This window comes from Triticum aestivum, chromosome 2B (genome assembly GCF_018294505.1).
Source record: "Triticum aestivum cultivar Chinese Spring chromosome 2B, IWGSC CS RefSeq v2.1, whole genome shotgun sequence".
NCBI classification, from domain to species: Eukaryota; Viridiplantae; Streptophyta; class Magnoliopsida; order Poales; family Poaceae; genus Triticum; species Triticum aestivum.
In genome coordinates this window covers 466480126-466501625 of record NC_057798.1, presented here as the reverse complement: position 1 = coordinate 466501625, position 21500 = coordinate 466480126, and the positions used below count along the sequence as shown (strand labels likewise).

Below are 21500 nucleotides of genomic sequence, written 5' to 3'. Positions count from 1 at the left end.
GAACAGGTCTGGGTCAAACCTGACAGTGGGTCCCGCATGTCAGGGTGATTATTTTAATTAAAATTTAATTAAAACTAATCCTGTTTAATTAACAGGGCTGGGCCCCACCTGTCATTGACTCAGGGGAGTCAACCAGGGCCCACCCGTGGTCAAAGTCAAAGTCGGCTGCCGGCGTTTAGCCGCCGGCGAGCCCGACGCGGCGGCGGGAGTGGTTTTGGCCATTTCGGCCACCAGAGGGCCGCGGAGACCACCGGAGTGGAGCTGAGGACAAACCCGCAGCTCTTGGCGGAGTCCGTTGGGGTCGGGGTGGCCGGAGTCGACGGCGGCGAGCTCGGCTGCGGCCGCCGGGGTTCGGTCGTGCACGGGAACGGGGTTGGAGCTCGAAGTCGAGCGAAGCGAGGCGCTAGGGATGCTCTACGGGGTCTTGCGAACTCGTTGGACTCGCCGGGGTGACCAAATGGTCACCGGAGCTGCGTCGACGGCGAGCTCGGCGACGGCGGAGGTTCGGCCGTGGTGGGGAGGAGGCTACGGTGGGGAAACGAGGGGGAGGAGAGGGGGAAACGGTGGCGTAGCTCACCGCGGTTGCAGTGGGCGTCGAAGTGGGCTCGGGGACGCGCTGGAGACGGCGAATCGACGGCGACGGTGGTCGGAGCCCGAAGAGGGGAACGGCGACGTGGCGGCGATGCAGGGCTTCCGGGGAGCTGTGGAGCGGTGGGGAGGAAGAGGGAGTCGAGGCGGAGCTCCTGAGCTAGTCGGGGGAGCGAGGGGTGGTCGGAGACGGCGGCTATGGCGAACGGCGGCGACGGTGGTGTTCGGCCGTGAGAGAGAGAGGGAGAGAGCAGCACGGGAGAGAGAGGGGGATAAGGCCAGGGGATCGGGGCGGCACCGAGAAGAAGCGCCGCGGCGTGGCGCTGGCGGGGGAGGCAGGCAGACGGGCTGGTGGCGTGGCGCTCCGGCCGTGCGCGCGCGCCGGCCACACGCCTGGCCGACTGGCGCCAGGAGGACGACGGCGGTGGTGGGCTGGGCTGGCTTGCTGGGCCGGCCAGCTGGCTGGGCCGCACAGTGGAGGAGCCCAGGTAAGCTCCTCCTGTTATATATTTTTCTGTTTTCTAATTTCTGACATTTGTTTTGATTTAAATAATATATTAAATCATTTATTTAACTTATGCCAATTTTTGCAGGGGCTAGATATATTATTCCAAAGCTCCTTTAGAAATGGCATAATATTTGGACCATATTTCATATATATAGAAATATATTTCCAATGCAAATATTTATGCATTAATTCCAAATGCCCAAAATAAATGTCCATGAGCCACTAAAAATATTGGTTTGATTTTTATCTCTGTCCAATATTTTCAGAGATCAGCATGAGCATTTTCTTGGACCCTTTTGGAGAAATTTTTATTTGGGTCATTTTCAAAATGATTCTGAGGGTTTCACAGATCCCCATTTCAAGTTTCTGATGAAAGGGTAAACATGATGCAACACTCTAATGCATGGCTAACTAGGATGTGACACGGGGCATTTGTGGCGTTGGTGTGCGGCTGCTGGCGGGGAGAGGAGGGGGATCGATCCTGACGATGCAATGGGGAGGGGGACCGCCGCCGGGAGGACAACCGGGCCTCCCTTGCCGGCAACCTGCAGCGGTCCCGCGAGTCCGCCTGAGAGGATGAGCGGCGCACCGAGGAACGGGAGCGGCGGTCGTCGCGCGCAGGAGATCGGCGGGCAGGGCGGGGGAGGAACGGGGAGAGTCGCGGGCAGGGGACCGCCGGGCCAGGCGGGAAGACAGCTGCTGCCTGCGATCGGCCTCGCATCGGAGACCATCAGGGGAGGATCTTGGGGGGTCGTGGCGGTCGTCCGCATGGTGTTTGGGGCGGCCCGTGTCGTCGCCCCATTCCCGGGTCATGGCCGGTGGAGGAGGAGGACGCGAGGGGGCCGGAGGCGCCGGCGAGCAGAGGGCAGCGAGGGGCGACGGGAAGCGTGTCGGGGAGGGAAGCGAGAGGGGCGGGGTTGGGGGCGGGTTGACGAGGGAACCATAGAGGAGGCCATATGGAGCGCCGGACCGGGCCAGAGCTCACCGAGGGGCGTGGTCGGGCCGCGGGGGGCAAGACCGGCCCAGGGGACCGGCCCGCAGAGCGGTCTAAGGACCTCACCCCATTGGGCGGCCTGGCGACCGAGGCACTCGGGGTGGGCCCTAAGGCACGGCCCACGGGACGACCCAAGACTAGCGCGGCCCGGTACGATAGTCCCGGGGCGACCAAGCGTGGGGCAAGGGTTTCCCCGAGCGCAGCCGCAGTGGCCGTCGGTGGGGCAGGACGGGAGCGGTGAGGCCAGGTCGGGGCACGCAGGGCTCCAGGAGGCGGAGGAACGAAGGTGCCGAACGCGGAGATGAAGGGCCGGAAGGGGGAGCCCCGGAAAAACACAGCTGAGAGCTCCGGCGAGAGCGCCGGGGGCGGGCAAGCCGGAGCGGAGGAGGACGACACCGGGGCAGCGGCCTTCCAGGAGGAACGCGCGAGGCCGCAGTCGGCGCGGCCGGCGACTCCCCAACCGATGGCACGGAGTCCCCGGGGGCAAGATCCCGAGTCCAAGGGGGCACCTTGCCCCCCCCCCCATCGGCTGAGGCGAGCCCGAAGGCTGGCGCCGGCGCCGGACAGACCTGCGGGCGGCCGAACTCCCACCCCTGGGAGTAAGGCCACCGGCAGAGTCGAGCCGAGGCAACCGGGCTGGGGCTTTGGGGGGGAACGCGGTTCCGGCACACCACGGGGCGCCCCGCGGCGATGTCGTCAGCCTCGGCGAGGTCCGCCCAGACCATGTGCGATGGGCCAGCGGGGGGAGTCGACGGCAGGGCAGGCGAGGGGGGAACTGGCGGGCGAGCAGCACACGAGGAAGGGGACGGGGGCTGGGGCGACGGCGGAGCCGCCGGGTCGCCAGGGGCGTCGCCAGACCCATCGAGCGTCGCCATCCTCATCCCTCTCATCTTCTTTTTCATCCGCCGTGCATTTGTGCACTTTCATAGCTTGCATTTGAAAGAAAAAATCAATACAAATGCCTCGATCTACTTTTTTTAATGGGACATCTGTATCCATATGTCACCATTGTACATGCACTAACCATGGCTAAACGGGTATGAAATTGGCGGTGCATGTAGGTCGGCCACCTTCATACAACGATGCAAAAGGCCGATCATCACGCAATGCAACTGCATGAACTTATTGCATGACGGCGACGAACTAAACACTGTTGCATCTGTGAGCTATTTGTTCAAAATTGTGAAGCCACTTCTCCCCCTCTGCATGCCGTCGACCTCAAAGCAACACAATGGGTATGTGATTGTTAAACATGGGTTCTTATCAAGATTGTTGCAGGTGATTGTAGGCCGGTCACCTTCACACCAGAGATGCAAAAGGCAGATCAGAACGCAAATGCAACTGCATGCATTTATTGCTTGCCGTCGACTAACCAAGCACTCTTGTTTGATCACTACACCGTCGATAGCCATTTCTCTGGGATAGTTAAGCCTGCCTAACACGCATCAGCTTCTATGCAGTATTTTATACCCTTCCAATCTCTATAGTTTTTTTTGAAAGATCCCGCATGCTGCTGGCATTTCATTTCAACTTGAGCAGGAAGCAGTGGAAAACACTGAATACATGGGGCGATGATCCTAGGATCGGAAAAGAAAAGAAAAACTAGGAGAAAAAATTGCTACCTAGACTATCCAAGCCCTTGAGAGGTTTTAGCCAATTCCAGGTGGTTCAGCGAACGGGCTCTACAAGCAGCGAGCCCCAGCCTGCCTCCATAATTCCACCCCTCGCCGTATTGCCTCAGTCACATCTCTAATGTTTTGCGAGTCTCCTTGTAGCATATATCCTTCAGGCCTTGTTCGGTAGGCAGAGGACCAACCCCCTAGCAGATTAAATCCACCCAGGGATCGGGTGATCCCTACACCGTCACCCAATCCCTGCACAGATTAAACCCCATATCTCCTAAATCCGTCCCTCAATAGATCACGTTCGGTTAACCCCTCAGCAGGCACAGCACGAGTTCGCTTTGGGCTGCGCCACAAGCGATAGTTCCCTCAGGTCGCTCAGGGTTTCTTTCCGCGGGTTGGGAGACGATGATTTTTTCCCGTGCGTTTCGCGAAGACCGGAGGGGTTTTAGTCGGGGAACGGACCCACGCCAGGCTTAACCGAATATGCATTAGCAGATGGGCCGGGGTCACATCCAGGCGGGGGCAATCCCCGTGGATCCGCGGGGGTTGGGCCCCAAACCTCGCGGGGGAGGGAGTAAACGAACAAGGCCTCAGTGGAGATTACCTCCCGTGTAGTTTCCTTTTTCTTATACGAAGCAAAGATTTGTCTCATCTTCTTAATTAAGAAGAGAATGACAAGGTTTGATGTCTACATGACCATAAAGGTCACAATGCAAAGGGATCACTCTCCCGGTACAATATTTCCCAAATATCGCCAACAATAACCCAAAGCTTCGCCCCTGTCTTAATCGATGAAACCACGTGGGTGGACAAAGAGGCCTTGCTGTGAAATGCTCTCCCGTTCCTTTCATTCCAAATTGCCCAATAGACGAGTATCTTCAATGTATTGTACGCCTTCCTGGTTGCACCTGGCTGCCCGTCGCTTAGCATTCCACCACTCTCTAACTGATGGAAGAGCGGATTAGGTGCTAGTCTTAGATTGCATCCCAAGCCAATCGTTGATCATGTTTAAAATTCTAATAGAGTAGCTGCATTTGAACATAAGGTGCACTACAGATTCCGGTCCTCTTTTACACAACTGGCAGAGACCACAATTTGGCCACCCCCTCTGAGATATTCTACCTACTGTCCAAATTCTGTTTTGGAGCATGAGTCATGAGAAAAATCTAATTTTCTATGGTGCACAAATTTCCATACCATCCTAGGCATGTACGACTTTATCAATCTGACGAACTTCATATGATAAGCAGAGGCGGCAGAGTAGCACTCATCACCATCACCAGTGAATTTCCATCAAATAACATGGAGTGAATTGCAAAAAACCACCACATTTCAAGTTCATGTTCGGATTTGCGACCATATTTCTTGTGCGCCCCAAAATTCTACCGATTTTGTTGCTAATTTTCTCAATAAACACTGATGATCTATTTAGGACGAATTAATTCAATTTCCGACATATCGGGCCCACAGGTCAGGTCCACATGACACTAAATGGTCAACGTTGTTGTTTTGACTGCTAAAACAAATCCCACCGCAACCATTGTCCCACCTCCTCTCGGCTCTCGCTCATGGCCGGCGTGGCTCCGCCGCCTCTCTCTCCCGTGACCCCTCCACCTTCCTCCATCTCCTCTCTTCCCAGTGTCGGCGAGATCCGCAGCACCGTGTCCCGTTTCGAGCCGTCTCACACTAGATCAGGTGGATCCCACGACGCAGCTCCTTCCCCTGCCCTGCATCGGCGAGCTCCGCCCCCCACCTCTGGCGTGCGGCGAGCCTGATGCATGGGACGGCCGGCCGGAGTAGTGCGCGGAGGCTCACGAACGAGGACGACCAACCACGACGGCAACTACGCATGAGGAACGCGAGCACGTCCTCGGCATAGAAGAGCCAGAGCGCGTCGTCGACGCCACGCGCCACCGGCATGGCCAGGGCATGCCGCTGGCACCGGAGCCCACGGTCACACCGCACGCCGAAGATGCTCGCCAGCCGCGCCATGGAGTTCCCGTTGGCCACAGCTCGGCAACACCACAACAGCATGCGTCACGTCTCACAGCCTCGCCATGCCGGCTCACGCCACTGTTCCGGCCTTCTCTAGCCAGGGAAGACCGCGCCACCGGGCTACTCGCCTCCTGTTGCTTCCGGCGTTGACCCAGGCGGCTGATCCGCAGACCATCACCTCTGCCCTCCCGTCCATCTCTGCCCATGCACGCGAGGTGTTTGTTGGAATGCCACAAGGAGGACAAGGTTTGAGCAAGATGACGATGCTAGCGGGTGGGCCCTCTGTTCAACTTAACGGTCAACCGACGGTGTTGACCATTTAGCGCCATGTGGACCTAACCAGTGGGCCCGATATGTCAGAAATTGAATTACTTCGACCCAAATCGGCCATCAATGTTTATTGAGAAAATTAGCAAGAAAATCGGTAGATTTTTGGGGCGCACAAGAAATGTGGTGGCAAATCCGAACATGAACTTAAAATGTGGTGGTTTTTTGTAATTCACTCAATAACATGTTTAGTGCACGGAGTGATCTGCACCTCCTGGATCTTGCACCATAGGTTGAAAACGGTTGCATGTGATTGACTGTGCGACCCTCCTACATATCTATGTGACGGACCCAATCGATATTAGCCAAAGCATTGGCCACACATGATTTAGTGCGCTTGGAAAGGGCGAAGATGCCTGGGCCAATGCAATGTCCTTCGGCTTTTGCCCTTGTAACCATGGTAAGAACCAAAAGCTCGCCGTCATTTTGTCAACCATGATAATCTTCCTTGTGGCGTAGAACAGGTCATGTCATCATCATTGCAAGGGACGTCGAAACCAACCCACGCTCTCTGAGGATCGGCCCATCCGAACCAAAGCCAACTTAGTCTGAGTGCGTGTGAGAATTTTTCGAGGTCGAGAATGCCGAAACCGCCCAGGTTGGTTGGTCTGCAGGCCAATTTCCAGTTGACCTTGCATTGGCCTCCTGAGACTTTGTCGATAATAGCCCACAAAAATGCTCGCTAGATCTTGGTGACACCTTCTTTGGTTTCTGTTGGCATGTTGAGGGCGGTGAGGTAGTAAATGGCCTGAGAGGATCAAACCGACTTGACTAGAGTGGAACGGCCTTCCATGTTAATGTTCCTCCTTGCCAAGGTGGTCTTTCCGGCCACCTTGTCTACAAGAAATTGGCAATCAGACTTCTTCAAACGGTGGTTGGATAGGGAGCGGCCGAAATAACGCAATGGGAAACCAATGCAGGTGGCCGGGAAGCTTTGCAGGATGTTGTCAAGGTCAATGTTTTCACAGCGGATGGGAGCAACACTGCTTCTTAGAGGGTTTGCCATAAGCCCCATGACTTCTCCAAAGATGGCCAAAATCGTGGAAAGATTCTCAATGTCCTCTTTGATGACGGAGGATGGCAGCATCGTCAACATAGAGCGAGGTGCGCACGGAGGTGACCTGACCTCGGAACCGATGTAGAAGACCTTGGTCAGTGGCTTTGTCGAGTAACTGCTGTGAGGGGTCTATGGCGATGACAAAAAGCAGATGTGAAAGGGTGTCATCACTTCCAGTGTAGTTACCACAATCATTCATGACAGATACAGGGAGACAGACAGTACCACCGTTACAAGGCATGTTGATGGACAGCACAAAGTATAATGTTCCTATAGTGGAAAAATGCGAAGCTTCTGTTCATGGATTGGCTCGTTGGCTAATGAGTTAGGACTTAGGTGGCCACACCAACATCAAGCAATGATGTGCAAGTACACTACTGGGGCGGGAGATGAGAACTGTGCCACCCACATGACAAGAATTTCATACAGGTCCAATTGCCGATTGGTTCCGGGCGCGATCAGGAGCCACCTCTCGGAGCCAAAATCAGAGCCTGTGTGTATTTCACAAAGACTGCATTAACTAAAAATACAGAAAATGTATTTGGTTGGTGTTAGCAGCCGATCGATAGGAACCAGCCGCCACTATTTTGGTTGTTTGTAAGCAAATGGTTGCAATTAATCGTCCAGATATTTGCGTTGTTTATATCATAAGAAAAACCATTGATAGTGTTTGGAATGACCATGAAATAATTGCAGGAAGAGGAAATAAATGCATACTAGACGCCGGAGTATTCTCTACTGACATCATGGAGGGTGTCCACAACATCTCCTCAATAGCAGCAGCTTGTACTATCAGGCTTCACGAACCGGAGCATGATAAGATTAATCATCTATCTGTGATATACTAAGCTCCTTAGATATAAGTAGTACAGAAACACAACCATCAATCAGTTCGATTAGTACTCCAAAATACCAGCATAAAATAAGACGACTACTACTCCAATATACTCCCTCCATCCAAAACTACTTGTCATCGAAATGAATAAAAAGAGATATATCTCGAACTAAAATACGTCTAGATACACCCTCCTTTTATTCATTTTGATGACAAGTATTTCCGGATAGAGGGAGTACTTGTGTGTGTTTTGGTCGTATATCGCTTAACACATCAGCTGGCACTTAATAATACTCCCTCCGTCCGGAAATACTTGTCGGAGAAATTGATAAAAATGGATGTATCTAAAACTAAATATGTCTAGATACATTCATTTCTCCGACGAGTATTTCTGAACGGAGGGAGTACGTGAGAACAGCTTGAGCATAATTGAGCACGGAATGACAAATAGCAGGACAGAAAGAAACGAACTTTACGCCAAGGCAGACAGCTGATCAACATTGTAGACAGTATATGTTTGTATATTTCCTTCTTCAGTTGCAGTATGTATCTCGTGGACAACCATAGTTTCTTTTTTATTGGCCCAATATATGTATATGTACAGCGGCAATGGTACAGAATATTTACATTGCGGTGTGGCGCACATGAGCAGCCACGCTTTCGCGTGAACTATGCACCTCTCAGATGCAGCTTCCACATGATCACTTCCATGAGAACTATGCAACTCTGAGTTCATGTGATTATGTGGACCACTCATTGCTCCTTTTGTGCCTCTGGGAGCAACTGCAGCGCTTGCGTCCTGCATGCATGGTTTCAGACACGTTTAGACAGCCCGGGTACCAATGAAACTAACAATTGTGCTGCTTGAAAATAAATTTTGAGCTGGGATTGCGAATACATGATGCGCAGTATAGTCTACCCAAGTGTACTTCAGACTTGAAAGAGTAGGACTGTAATTGAAAAAATAAGTAGAGCAAATTGAAGGCCTAGCATCAAGCATCCGTTCCCAATGTAGATGACACTTTAGATAGTGCCGAGTCAAACTTCTCTACTTTCACAATTAATTAGTAAAGATATACTCCCTCCGTTCCATAATGTAGTGTGTATAGATTTTTCCAAAAGTCAAACATTACAAACTTTGACCATGTTTGTAGACAAAAGTATGTACATTTAACATACCAAATGCATATCACTGGATACATCAACAGTTATATTTTCATATTGTATATGTTTAGAATTGTATATATAAATTGTATTCTCTGTAAACTCAGTCAAAGTTTGCTTTTCTAGAAAAACTATACGCATTACATTATGGAACAGAGGGAATATTTTGATTGGTGAGAACAATGGTAATATTAGCTTTTTATGTGAGAATAGTTTCGCAATCAAACTTTCTCTGTAATCTATTTTGGAACGGAGAGAGAATTCATTATCACCAGAAAGGCGGCACACTTTGTTACACTTTTGCAATCTATTAAAGCCTCAAGTAGCACCAACAGCTATTTGCGTCTATCAAGGATGTGAAGAGTGCTTACGTTAGTCGCTTCGCGACAAAGAACAAGGGTATTCTATTCAGTTTCCCTCCATGCAAAGATTTCAGTTCATCAATGGTTTGCTCTTCTTGTGTACCAGCAGCTGTCATGACAAACTGCAAAAAGTAATATTGTAAAGTTGGACTAAGGATTTGCCGCATGGGTTTTACATCATGAAATACAAAACAAGCAGTCGCACACACTTATAACACTATGAAAGGAATGGAATCGCTAGGTCATCCATAGAGCCTCATAATATGAACACATGAGAAAATGTAGCATTGAAAGAAGAAGAAATTATATATCTAAGTAATCATGCTCCAGGCCAGGGGATGAGCACAAATTGGCAACAAAGAAAACTTGGGTATTGGGTACAAGTACTACAAATGATTGATGTGAGCTCCTTTTTCTTTCAGTTATAAAAAAAATCATGCCAAGTGAAAATGGCTACTATGACATTGATTTTGGTGTCTAGACTTTATTGTGTTCACTGTGCAAAGAAAGAAAAATGCATAGTGAGAACAGTCTTTTTGCTAGAAACGAGAAAGACGTTATCGCAAAGTCTTAGAAGCCATCAAATGACCAGAGCAACACCCGCTTTTAGAAAGTGCTTGTCCATACCAGTGGGTATAGTATTGCCATCACACCATAACTTGTAAGAGGAGAGAAGAAGAAAATCGGAAGTACACATGGACTACCTGAGGAAGCAATATGGCACCAGAGATCATATCAGAATTGTGGAAATATCAGCTAGCAGCATATGAGCTCTTAAAGAGTAAGCATAATGAACAACATGACAATAGTAAGGTAGTTTTGTAAGAAATAAAACATAAGCTAAAATTAAAAAACAACGCTCGGTTACAACAAGTGTTCATTGAACATCTCATGTGGAATAGGATGCAAGTTCTTTAAACTGCACAAGGAATATGTGCCTTGGGAATAGCAGGGAACCTATCAGAGATGTGCATGTCCATGCAAGTTTGGAGACGATTCCTTGACCACCAAAAAAATGTATATCAAACCGGAAGTACTGAAGCATGAGGTTCTTAGCAAGAAGTCAAGAACCCATGCATACAGCTGCAAAACGGCTTTGACAGCAGAACTACCGGGAAAGCAAAAGGTTCCCTTTACACAGCTACATTTGCTAACTGTGGTAAGAAGATGAAACACATATTTTGCACCATATGATGACAACAATGCACATACCAAATCCGGCAAAGAAAGCCCAATTTGACTCAAAGAAATCAAGCCGGTGATTCAGGCTCACTGCAAAGAAGTTCCACTTGTACCTGATAAAAGGAGTTGGCAAACTTTATAAGGTAATAAAGTAACCTTGCTGTATAGCACTTGAGGAAAAGGTTGAATGGGTGATAAAAGGCATTCAGATGTACATACTCGAAGCAGTAGTAGGCATACATCAAAGACAGTAACATGAAGTTCATTGCCTTACCAAGGTAAGGTATGTAACCAATCACTGTAACCTGCATGGCATCTAGAACATAAGTAAAATGCAGGTACTACGAAAAATAGCACCATATAAGCTCAAATAAGCAGGAGATACAAAATGTATATAACATGGTTAATGAAACTATGTGTCCAGTGAGAAATGAAGATTAAGCAAACATGAGCATAGAACAAATACCTCAGCAAAGAAAATAGTCAAAAGAAGTATCGAATAGACCTGCTCTCCAACACCAATCGCAACCCTAACAACAAAGTGTCAGCAAATGAAGCATGCAAAATCCAACCACGTATCAACAAGTTTAAATGTGAACACACCCATCAAATCCTTCAGGCCTATCTGCTGATACAGATGTGCTGTGAGGGTCAGAGTCAGGTGCTTGACTTGCATCCAGCTTCTTACTTTTCACAACAGCCAAAGCATGCTTAGCAATGTCACCATACCTAGCGTAAGATGGTCAAGATCACAAAAAGGTAATCGATGTTCCCTTGTTTAGCATCTGAAACATGTTTATCTTGAGGATAGTAAAACAAGGTTTAGTACCTGTAACAACAAAAGTGGCATAAAAATCAAGAACTGGATTTTCCACAGAAAAAAGAATACAAACCTCCGACAAAATACAAGTTAACTTATTTTTTCAGTTTACTTTTTGTTTTGTGGAAACCATATGAGCGCAACATATACAATACACAGAAGATTAAAAAGCATAAGTTGAACAGCTTTTAGCTACATCTCCCAGATTCAGTAACAAACATATGCACAAGTAAGCATTGTTCTTAAATGAAAATAGTCATAAAACCATCAATCAGATGACGAAATAATTTTCCGGAACTCGTGGCATGGTGCATTGAAATGAAACAAATTTTGACGTGAGTGTAGCAAGGCTCTAAAGTGGCTTGCTGGCATATTGAAGTTTGAAGACATAGTTGCTGCAGCATATATCATTACCATATCAGTAATAGAAATTTGGAAATCCAGAAATTTCTGAAACTAAATTTGAATGTGTCAACCAAAACCATTTCATTGAGGTTTGATACATCTATACAATCATAAACTCAATACTTATAACACATTTATTTTACAATTTACTTATAACTAAATTGAAAAGCATATTAACCGCTGCTGCTACATGATTCCCTTATGAACTGGAACAAGGGTCTACTCTTCAAAGGAAAAGAAATCAACAGTTTGACAAATAAGGGAAGTAAGCCACCAAGTAGTGAGAGGGACTCAGCATACCAAAGTGTACTTATTATAAAGCTGAAGATGTAGAGGGGATAAAACCAAAATACCTGAAAGAGTACATCAATTATAAGAAGCAACACAAATAATAGTGATGCATGATATTTGGGGGGAAAAGAGAATTTTAATGACAGAACATACTAAGGTACCACAAACAGTAGAGCACCAAAGGACATGATAATAGAATCGGACAAACAGCTCGTGTTGGTGTTTCTCATCTAGGATTTTATAACACCAAGTATGTCACTGAGAAAATGTAAAAGAGGCTTGAAGACAAGTAGCATTTTGCATTTGAAACAGTACTGCCACATCACGAACTTGTTACCAGATCCTCAAGTTTATTAAATTTGCGTGCATCATTGAAAGATAACTACCAGCTGAAAATAACTCCAATGCCAGTTCCTACTTCTCCAGCATACATTGGAGACGAAAATAGTGAATTGTCGTTAATGATCATTGATCAATACTTATGTGACAATATATTCAAAGCCAAAAGCCAATAACTTGTAATTGAAGGAGAGAACTCAAAATTGGTGAGCAAAGATCGACATGCCGTTATATGTTTGTCTAAAGCAAAACACCCTTGGAAGATGCTAATGGCGATAAAGAGCACTTACATAGAAAATCTCGACAAGCCCCGAACGTAAGAACGAATACAAGGCAACAGCTGTTGTGTGTTCACATAGATGTTGTCCCCATGATTGATCGCATTGCTCGGGCAGTATCCATAGAAGAGTTGGAATGACCACTGATTTCAAGGTTAGCAAGCTATAAAGAACAAGAACTATTTTAAATAGGTATTCATGGAATGGGACACGGAAGAGAAAACCAGGATCATTCATAACAAAATCAGGAGACTGGTGCTGATCAGAACTGTAGAATATAATTCCCTTAATACAGAAACGAAGTAAAAAGGGAATCCATTGAACCTCCCTGCAGCCAGATTCTACTATATTTTGCAATAATGACGGAACAAACATCAAATGACAAAGTAAACTGGAGTAACTGAAGTGACAAACAGGAATAGGGAAATAAGAAAACGGAATTCTTATTTTGCCCTGCATAGATCCAAACAGAATCAAGCTACGTCTCGTTCGGCGGCAGATCTGGCTGTTGAAGTGTATATGTGGATTGCCTAGTCCTTTCCATTAGTTCGGAATTTTGGTTGTATTGGCTAGTGCATGAAGCTTAACATGGTATTAGAGCTTAGGTTATTTTTTTAGCACGTGCAACTCACGCAGATCCGATTTTGCGCCGCCACCCCGCGTCACACGTGAGAGGGGTGTTTTTTTTTTTTTGAGCATTAGTACTCGTGAGAGGGGTGTTGAAGTGTATATGTGGATTATCTAGCCCTTTCCATCAGTTCGGACTTTTGGTTGCGTTCACTAATGCATGAAGCTTAACACTGGCAACGGGCGCCGGCTGGTCCTATGTGTAATGCCCCGGCCACAACCACCGGTTCCCAACCGTTACACCTAGCGGTATCGATCTAGACTGGCGGCACAAACCAACACTAGTCTTTCCTGCGCATTTTGTCCTCACTCATGCGCACCCCGGGTTAACTTCCGGGTCGGTCACCCATCCTTAAATTGCTCCAAGCCAAGCACGCTTAACTTTGAGGTTCCTTGCAGATGGGCTCCTGGAAAATAAGGAATTCCTTGTTGATATGAGTAGTCTATCGTTCCTATTAAGCCAAGATGTCACACTGCGGCTTGCTGGTGCGGAACGGGGCTGGCAGGATTGGCTACGCAAGGCAGGTGCTGGCTTTGGTACTCGTCGACCGGACGGGTCAGGGATCCAGGCGCAGCTCTGCTCAGATCTGGCGTCGATGGTGAGTTCAGACGGCTCGTGGGGTATTGGCGACGTGAGCGTCGCCTCTTGCAGGCAGGTCCTTCTGCTTGGGGAGTGCCCTCGGTCGTGCCAGGTGGGTGCCCAAGGCTTGGCTTCGCCTTCTTCCTCGCTGCTCGAGGAGTGGCGGATGCGGTTGTTCAGGGCACAGTGGTGGCTGCTACTGAGCAGCATGGTGGCGGCTCGCTACTGGGAGCTTGGCGGTGCATGGCAGGGGGGGAGGTGGCGGTGGTTCTGGCCTCGGTTTCGGCCGGCGCTGATCTGGTTTCTGCGATGGCTGCTCGCATCCTGCGGCGGGGGCCTGATGGATCCTGGCTGCACGTGAAGGTACGGTTGCTGTCATGCCGGTGGGAATCTGGACAAGCTTCGGGTGTGAACCCAGCATCGGAACTGCCGATGCTGGCGGCAACGGCATCTGTGGACATCGTTTTCCTCGCCGAGGTGCCGTTGTGAAGCTCGTTGGAATCTTATTTTTTTGTTTCGTGGTATCCGGGTGAAAGCCTATGATCGGCCTTGCCTGATTGGATGACGGTGGTGTGTCCTCACATCACTTCTTCTTTGGAGGCGTCATCTTGGAGACCCAAATGACGGCTATCATTACTGCATGGGGCTGGAGGGAGTGTGTTCGGTGGTGGTGGTGCGACCAGCTGGGGGTCAACGGTGGTGACAACTTTTCGGGGCTGGCAATGACACCATTTGGTGTTGTCGAGTGGCCAAATGCTTCCCCGTGTCTCTTCTTTGGCGGTGTTCCTTTGGGGTCTCCCGGCGGTGCCTTTGGTGCCGTAATGCTGCCATTTGCTACCCCTCGTGATGTTCTTCTACTCAGCAACCCAGCGATCTCCTCTTTTTGCCAAGTGAACTACCTATAATTGTTTGTCCGGCCACTGCTTGGATCCTTAGCTTTTGTCAACTTGAAGCTGTGTGTGACCTCCATTTACACTCCATCATGGTCTATGTCCAGCCTTGGTAGAGATATTTTCTTCTGAGGCACTCTCTGTGAGCATTCACTTCGCTACTCCATTTGTTCTCTCTGTGAATGATCACTGAGCCAAAGTTTTCCCCTCTGTCAACCTTGCCACGGGCAAGACCACCCTAATGTTGGGTGTTGGATGGCTCAAGGCTGGTTTTGGTGCAGTTCCTCGATGATGGAGCCCTGCGTTATCCTGTGTCCGTGGTTTCGGCGTTGCTGTTGTTGGTGTACTCGGAGACTGATGAATTTGCCTCCGTGCTGTCCCTGCCGCATTTTCTTGCCTTGTCAGTCTCTCTTCTGCTTGTGTTTCCATGTATATGCTTATGACATAACCGGTGCTGCATCCCTCAACCAACTATGATTTCTTGGTTGACCCTTGCGTTGTGTTATAACTTTGTCCGTGGGTTCTTTGTGTTTTCCTTGTTATGTACTCCCTCCGTTCCTAAATATTTGTCTTTCTAGAGATTTGAACAAGTGACTACATACGGAGCAAAATGAGTGAAACTACACTCTAAAACATGTCTATATACATCCTTATGTGGTAGCCATTTGGAATCTCAAAGACAAATATTTACAAACGGAGGGAGTACTGCTTATTGTTTTCTGCTCGGTTTTTCCTTATAAACAGGGCCAATTTTGTCGAGGTTTTCGATCTAGTTTCTCCCCCCGCCGCGGAATTCCTCAATGAACGCATCGTACGATTTTGCTAGCGTTGAAGTTTTACTGGAGCACTTGGGCGTCCACCCGACAAGAGTAATTGCAAAAGGAGACAAATTTAGGCGAGACTGAACCTCAATTAGGAGCAACTGTACCTCCCCAGGAAGATGAACCCGTTGAGCAGGAAGCACTGAGCGATTCTGATCGACAGAGCCCTCGAGCTGCATCCAGAAAGTCGCACGGGTAAGATTACTAAAGAAGTGATGCATCGATGCTTCGTAAGGGATTAGGGGAAGCTAAAATCGCCCCCGATTTGACGAAATAACACCCAGGAACCGAGAGTAATGGGTGGGAACAGGGGGAGGGGCAAGGGGAGGGGGCGGGCGTAGAGGAGAACCTGACGCAGAAGGAGACGACGCGGTGGAGACGCGCGGCCTGGAGGAAGCCGGCGAGCCAGAGCACGGCAGCCGGCTTCGCTTGCGAGGCAAGCGACTCCATCAGAGAACGGGCCTAACGGGAGAGCCTCCTTTGGAGAAGATGTTCATTAGGGGAGAAGAAGCTGTATGCGGACGGAATATTGCATCGCGTTAAGGTTTTTTTTTTCTTTCTTCTTTTGAGAGTTTTTTTTTTTAAACCATTTCTTCTTGGACGCCGATATCCATCACACGTGTGGCATATTAGACATCTATTCACACACCGTGTATGACGTGAGCAAGAGACAACCCACACGGGTTGTGTGCGGGCGAACATTAGAATTGTTCATATGTGTGGGCGCAGCTACTTCGTGTCACACGCCCAACAAGTACTACTCATCTTCACCCGCGCGTGTGGCACGAAGCAAAAATGCCCACACGTACTGACGAAGCTACGTTATGTACCCGCGGGATGACGATTTAATTGCCGTCCGAGATGGCAGATATAGTTATTCAGGATGGCAAGTGTAGTTGTAAAAGCATGGCAACTCTATCTGTTTTAGTTAACTATAGTTGTCATGTCTAATTTATGGTAGTTGTCACGTGTAACCAAACCGTAGTTGTTGTGTGTGATTAACTACTTGTCACGTATGGTTAAACAATAGTTACCATGTGTGTTTACCTAGTTACCACGTATGGTCCAACCATAATTGCCATGTATGGTTAATCACAATTGCCATGTGTGTTTATCTGGTGACACTGCAATTACCGTCTAGCAATGAATCATAGTTGCCATGTGTGTTTACCTAGTTGTCACGTACGCGTAACTGCAGTTGCCATCCAACAACGTAGGAGTGTTGTGTGAGTGCAAAACAGTTTACCCACACGCACATGGACTAGGATGTGGTTGGTGGGCAGAAACTAATTCGCCCACGCAGCGCAGCTGGCAAACAACATGATGCGGGACATGTGGGCGAACTCTCCAACACCCACACACCAACCCCGTCCTACGTGGCATACAAATTCTTCCGCAATGTGTCAAGATTCGTGCAAACTGCACTGAATGATGATCCATACGTGTGGGCAAGTTACAAAACTGCCACACGTGTGAATGTTAGTATTTTCGTTTTTTTAAGAGTTTGCGACACTTGAGGTGGCTTTTCGTGACCCCCAACAAACTTTTCCCCGATATTCAATCTGACCTACATGCCCCGCTTGTCAGTATGATGTCTACTCAATCTGACCTACATGCCCCGCTTGTCAGTATGATGTCTTTCTCTCTCTGGTGATGACAACGAGCGACGATGGACCACGACAGCGTGCTGATGTGGTGCTTATTGAAAGAAGTATTGGAAAAGGCCGAAAGACCAAATTTCTCAATATATTGGAAAAGTAGTATTATGCGTGTCAACTAAGCACTTTAGTTGAAGTGGCACATAATTAAATGGAGGGAAAAATATTAAATATCATGTATTATATCATATCATATTAAATGTCATACTATTTGCCGTTCACAACACATGGTAAGTATTTCGGCCATGTTTTGCTAACCTGTTTGTCGCATCCACCTGATGCAATTTCTTCTGCATACAACACCAAACAAGAAAAATCAGCTAAAATTAACACGCTTCACTCTGTTCTAGAGATCATGTGTGAGTTGATCGTATTTTCTACGGGATGACAAGCGAAGCATCATCACAAGCCACAAGCATATCTACACCTTATGGCTCTTCGTGTGCCATGCCATATCGATAAGCTAATGTGTGTGTATGATGTTCTTCCTAGATCAACATCGTGGGGATCTGTACTTATAGTCCAATAGTATTAACATGCATGATTATCTTTTGTGGGAAATAATAATAATTTTGGGCATCATATCGGCTAGTTTTAATTTGATGCCAATAGATGTTTAGGCCTAATTTATTTCTTTCCTTAATTGGTATACGAAATCTTAAAATTTGCATCAGGATAAGAATAGAGTTCAAAGAGTACTAAAATTACATAGCATCAATCAAGCAAGTATCTACCATAGGCTATATATTCATGTATATATATTTTTTCTCGTTTTCTTTCTCAATTTTAATGCTATTGTTTATCTCAATGGTAATATATGGTCTTTCAGATTTGGTTTTCGAACTCTTTTACTGTGATTGGGACGGTACTCGTGGTACCCTCCGGTACAATCGAGTATAATCTCTACTCCTAATGGAGCAGTTGGTAGTCTCGCTTCCAGGGTTTTTTTCGTCCCACCACTTTCGTCCGGTTTTTTTCGTAGGTTAACCATTGTAGATTTTTTTCGATGCTGGTTTCTTATTCACCGGTTTATTTACCCCTCAGCTCTTTCCTTGCAAATCAGCACTTTCCAAACGTGCACGCAATCACGGATCTAAATTTACTAACTTATCCAAATCAACCGATACCTTCCATTATTGCAAATTTCTTTAGGAAACAAATAATAGATTTTAAGGAAACAAATAAAAGATCTTAAAGATGCATCATACTTTACTAACAATCACTAAAATCAAATCTAAATTAATTAACCTTACCTTAAATCACTCAATCACTTTAATTAGAAAACATTTTCTTTCCTAACTGCACCCCGCTTAGTGTGCACATAACAATCCAAAGTAATTAGAGTCACATGATTACATGATTGAATCCATTTATTTAGAGCGACATGATTGCGTTCCGGGATGGAGGCCATGATTTCGTCGAGGTCGTTGCTGCCTCCTACACTCAGGGTGTGTTGCCGAGATCGAGGCGAGCATGAGGAGCTGTGGCCACCGCCATGGGCACCCCATCGCAGGGGATGGAGCACGCCATCGGCCTACAGCTTGTGGAGATCACTGTTGCTCTTCAGGTCGCGTGGTGACCGGATCTTGCCGACGTGTCCCTCCCCGACGACCTCCTCTTCGCCCGGTTGGCCGGCATGGATCTCGCCACTACTGCCCTCAACTTCTCTGCCTCGAGCTCGACGGTCAGCCACCATGGATCCCCCAGCTGGAGGGTCACGTGAACCAGCCGTCCTCCCATGCTGCAGCGGCGAGAAGGTGACATGGCTCTCCGTACACGAAGAGTGGAGTTCGGTCAAGTACTTATATGCTTGGCCTCTACTGCTGATCCATGTACATGGAGAAGAACAGACAACCGCTCATTCATGCTTCGTTCCACTCCTTCGCGCTACATTACTGGAGGTGACATTTTCCTATCTCTCTATGTTGTAACAAGCCTGTTGCCTGCATAGTTAATGGATTTTTTATTTAAATTTATCGCTGCTTAGTGCTTTGTTGCAATTGTTCACCCAAGATTCTTATATATAATCTGAGCGTATGTAGGCATACTTAGCTTTGCTATTCCATTTTTTCTGGCGCATAGAAATAAGAGTATTGTCCAGGTTAGGTATTCAATTGAGTATGGTATTTGGATTGCTATCAGAATGTCTTTTCTATGCATGTGATTTCTCACATCTGGTTATAATATTTGTGAAGACGTGCATTGCACGTGCACTTGGAAGCGGGCCCGTGGCCCGCGCTGGACAGCGCCGACACCGACCCGAGCCACCTTGTCCGCGTATTCTTGGAGCTGTGGCTGGTCGATTTACATGAAATTAACTTCCTCAGTTCTGGTGGCAAATATAATACACATAATCCATATTGTTATGCACTAGCGTGTATGTGTGAAATAGATGGATTATGGTCCCGTACCCAATAAGATGGATATGTGTGTGTGTTAGAGAGAGAGGGAGAGGGGGATAGAGAGTGAGGAAGAGGGAGGGAGAGTGTGTGTCTGTGTGTGTGAGGATTTGATGGTAAAAAAGGTCGCCAATGTCGTAATATTGAACTCTTAAAGTTAATGTGGCCCCGTTGCAACGCACGGGCGTTCTTCTAGTTTTTTTAGATGTTGATTATGACGTGACTTTTCTAGCCATTGATTATAACATACCGAACTATATGTCTGGTACCCACGATTCTGTGCCAAATCCATCGCCCATTGACCTTCAGCCTAGTCGAGCCGCAATAGGGCGGCAGTCGCCGCCGCCGTGGCGATGATTCCTCCAGTACTGCATACGTACACGGCACCACGGCGCTGTCGCCGTACACTACCGCCACCGTCATACACCGCGCCCTTCGTTGTACACCCAGTAATAGAAAACGGGGCAACAGTCCCAGTTGGGAATCCGGGACTAGCAAACGGGGACTACCCCCCCCCCTCCCCCCGCGTTTAGTGTCGGTTTGCTACAAAACGGGACTAAAGGCCCCTCACATGGGCGGAGTGGGATGAATGACCTTTAGTCCCGGTTGGTGTTACCAACCGGGACTAAATGTTTCTGCTTTTTTTCAATTTATTTTTCACCGCCCCTTTCCCTTCTATACCCAGCCGCGGCAGGAAAACGTCGAAAACGCTGCCGCGGCAGCCACACTACAGCCGCCAGCCTGTTTCGGATTTGGGCATTTTAGTGTTTCGGATTTTATGTTTTCCATCGTATAGAATCATGTTTTTTTGACAAAAACAGTGGGGGAAATCCCCACTGTGATTCTCTTTTTCATTAAAATAGGGGGACAGTTACATATGGATTTACATGATGGATATAATTCATGACATTGATGAGTCTACAAATGATCTAGCCAGCTTTGCATGCCCTCTTTCAATCCTGGTTTTGCCTTCTTTATAATCATGCAAAAGTGCTCCTTGAAAGTGGCAATACAGAATGTCATATTTTTGACCTTGTTGTAAAAAATTATGCTATTTCTGTGTTTCCATAGACTCCAGCATCCAGCAATCAGACATTCTTTAAAGCATCCATGTGTATCTTGCTTCCTTCCCTCCAGGAGCATTTCTATGAGGTTATGATCAGTGTTCCATTGGTAGCCAATGTTCATCCAGAAGTTTTGACTGAAATCACAGCTAAAAAACAGATGCATTAAATGTTCATTAGGTTCATCATCACATAATTCACACTTACTAGTCTCAATGTAGAAATTCTTTCTTTTTAGTAGATCTCTAGTGTTTAATCTGTCTTGTAACAAGAGCCAGAAGAAGAATTTCTGCTTTGGTAAAGAGCATGATTTCCATATCCATTGATAGGGTTTAGGTGCATCAACAGGGTTTCCCATAAGTTCAAGGTATATTCTCTTGTTAGAATACCTTGTGGCACCCCAATAAAATTTCCAAGAATCTGGCAGGTGCTGATTCTCTCTGTTGTTAATCGGTTCTATAAGGTTGATACTCTGTTGTACAGCAATAGAGGACATGAGCAGGTGGAACAAATCATAAAATTCACTAACATCCATGTTGCTGACAGTTGCAAGAGTTATGTCAGCATTCTTTGCATAGGAAAATAGCTGGGGCATTGACTGTGATATTGTATAAGAACACCACTTATCTGACCATAGCTTAATTGTATCACCTCTCCCAGCATAACATATAGTCATGTTTTTAAAGTCTTG

The 21500-nt window shown here is 47.4% G+C and overlaps 1 protein-coding gene across 1 annotated transcript; it reads right to left on the bottom strand.

The window, feature by feature from the left end:
* Positions 1–8420: 8420 nt before the first annotated feature.
* Positions 8421–16221, bottom strand: LOC123045491 (protein EI24 homolog). Its single transcript, XM_044468564.1, has 11 exons — positions 16038–16221; positions 15796–15861; positions 12783–12933; positions 12163–12215; positions 11241–11366; positions 11104–11167; positions 10857–10942; positions 10668–10750; positions 10083–10159; positions 9465–9577; positions 8421–8728 (listed from the first exon to the last, which is right to left on the bottom strand). Exons 1-11 carry the CDS (start codon positions 16136–16138, stop codon positions 8683–8685), a joined length of 966 nt encoding a protein of 321 aa, XP_044324499.1. The 5' UTR covers positions 16139–16221; the 3' UTR covers positions 8421–8682.
* Positions 16222–21500: the final 5279 nt, after the last annotated feature.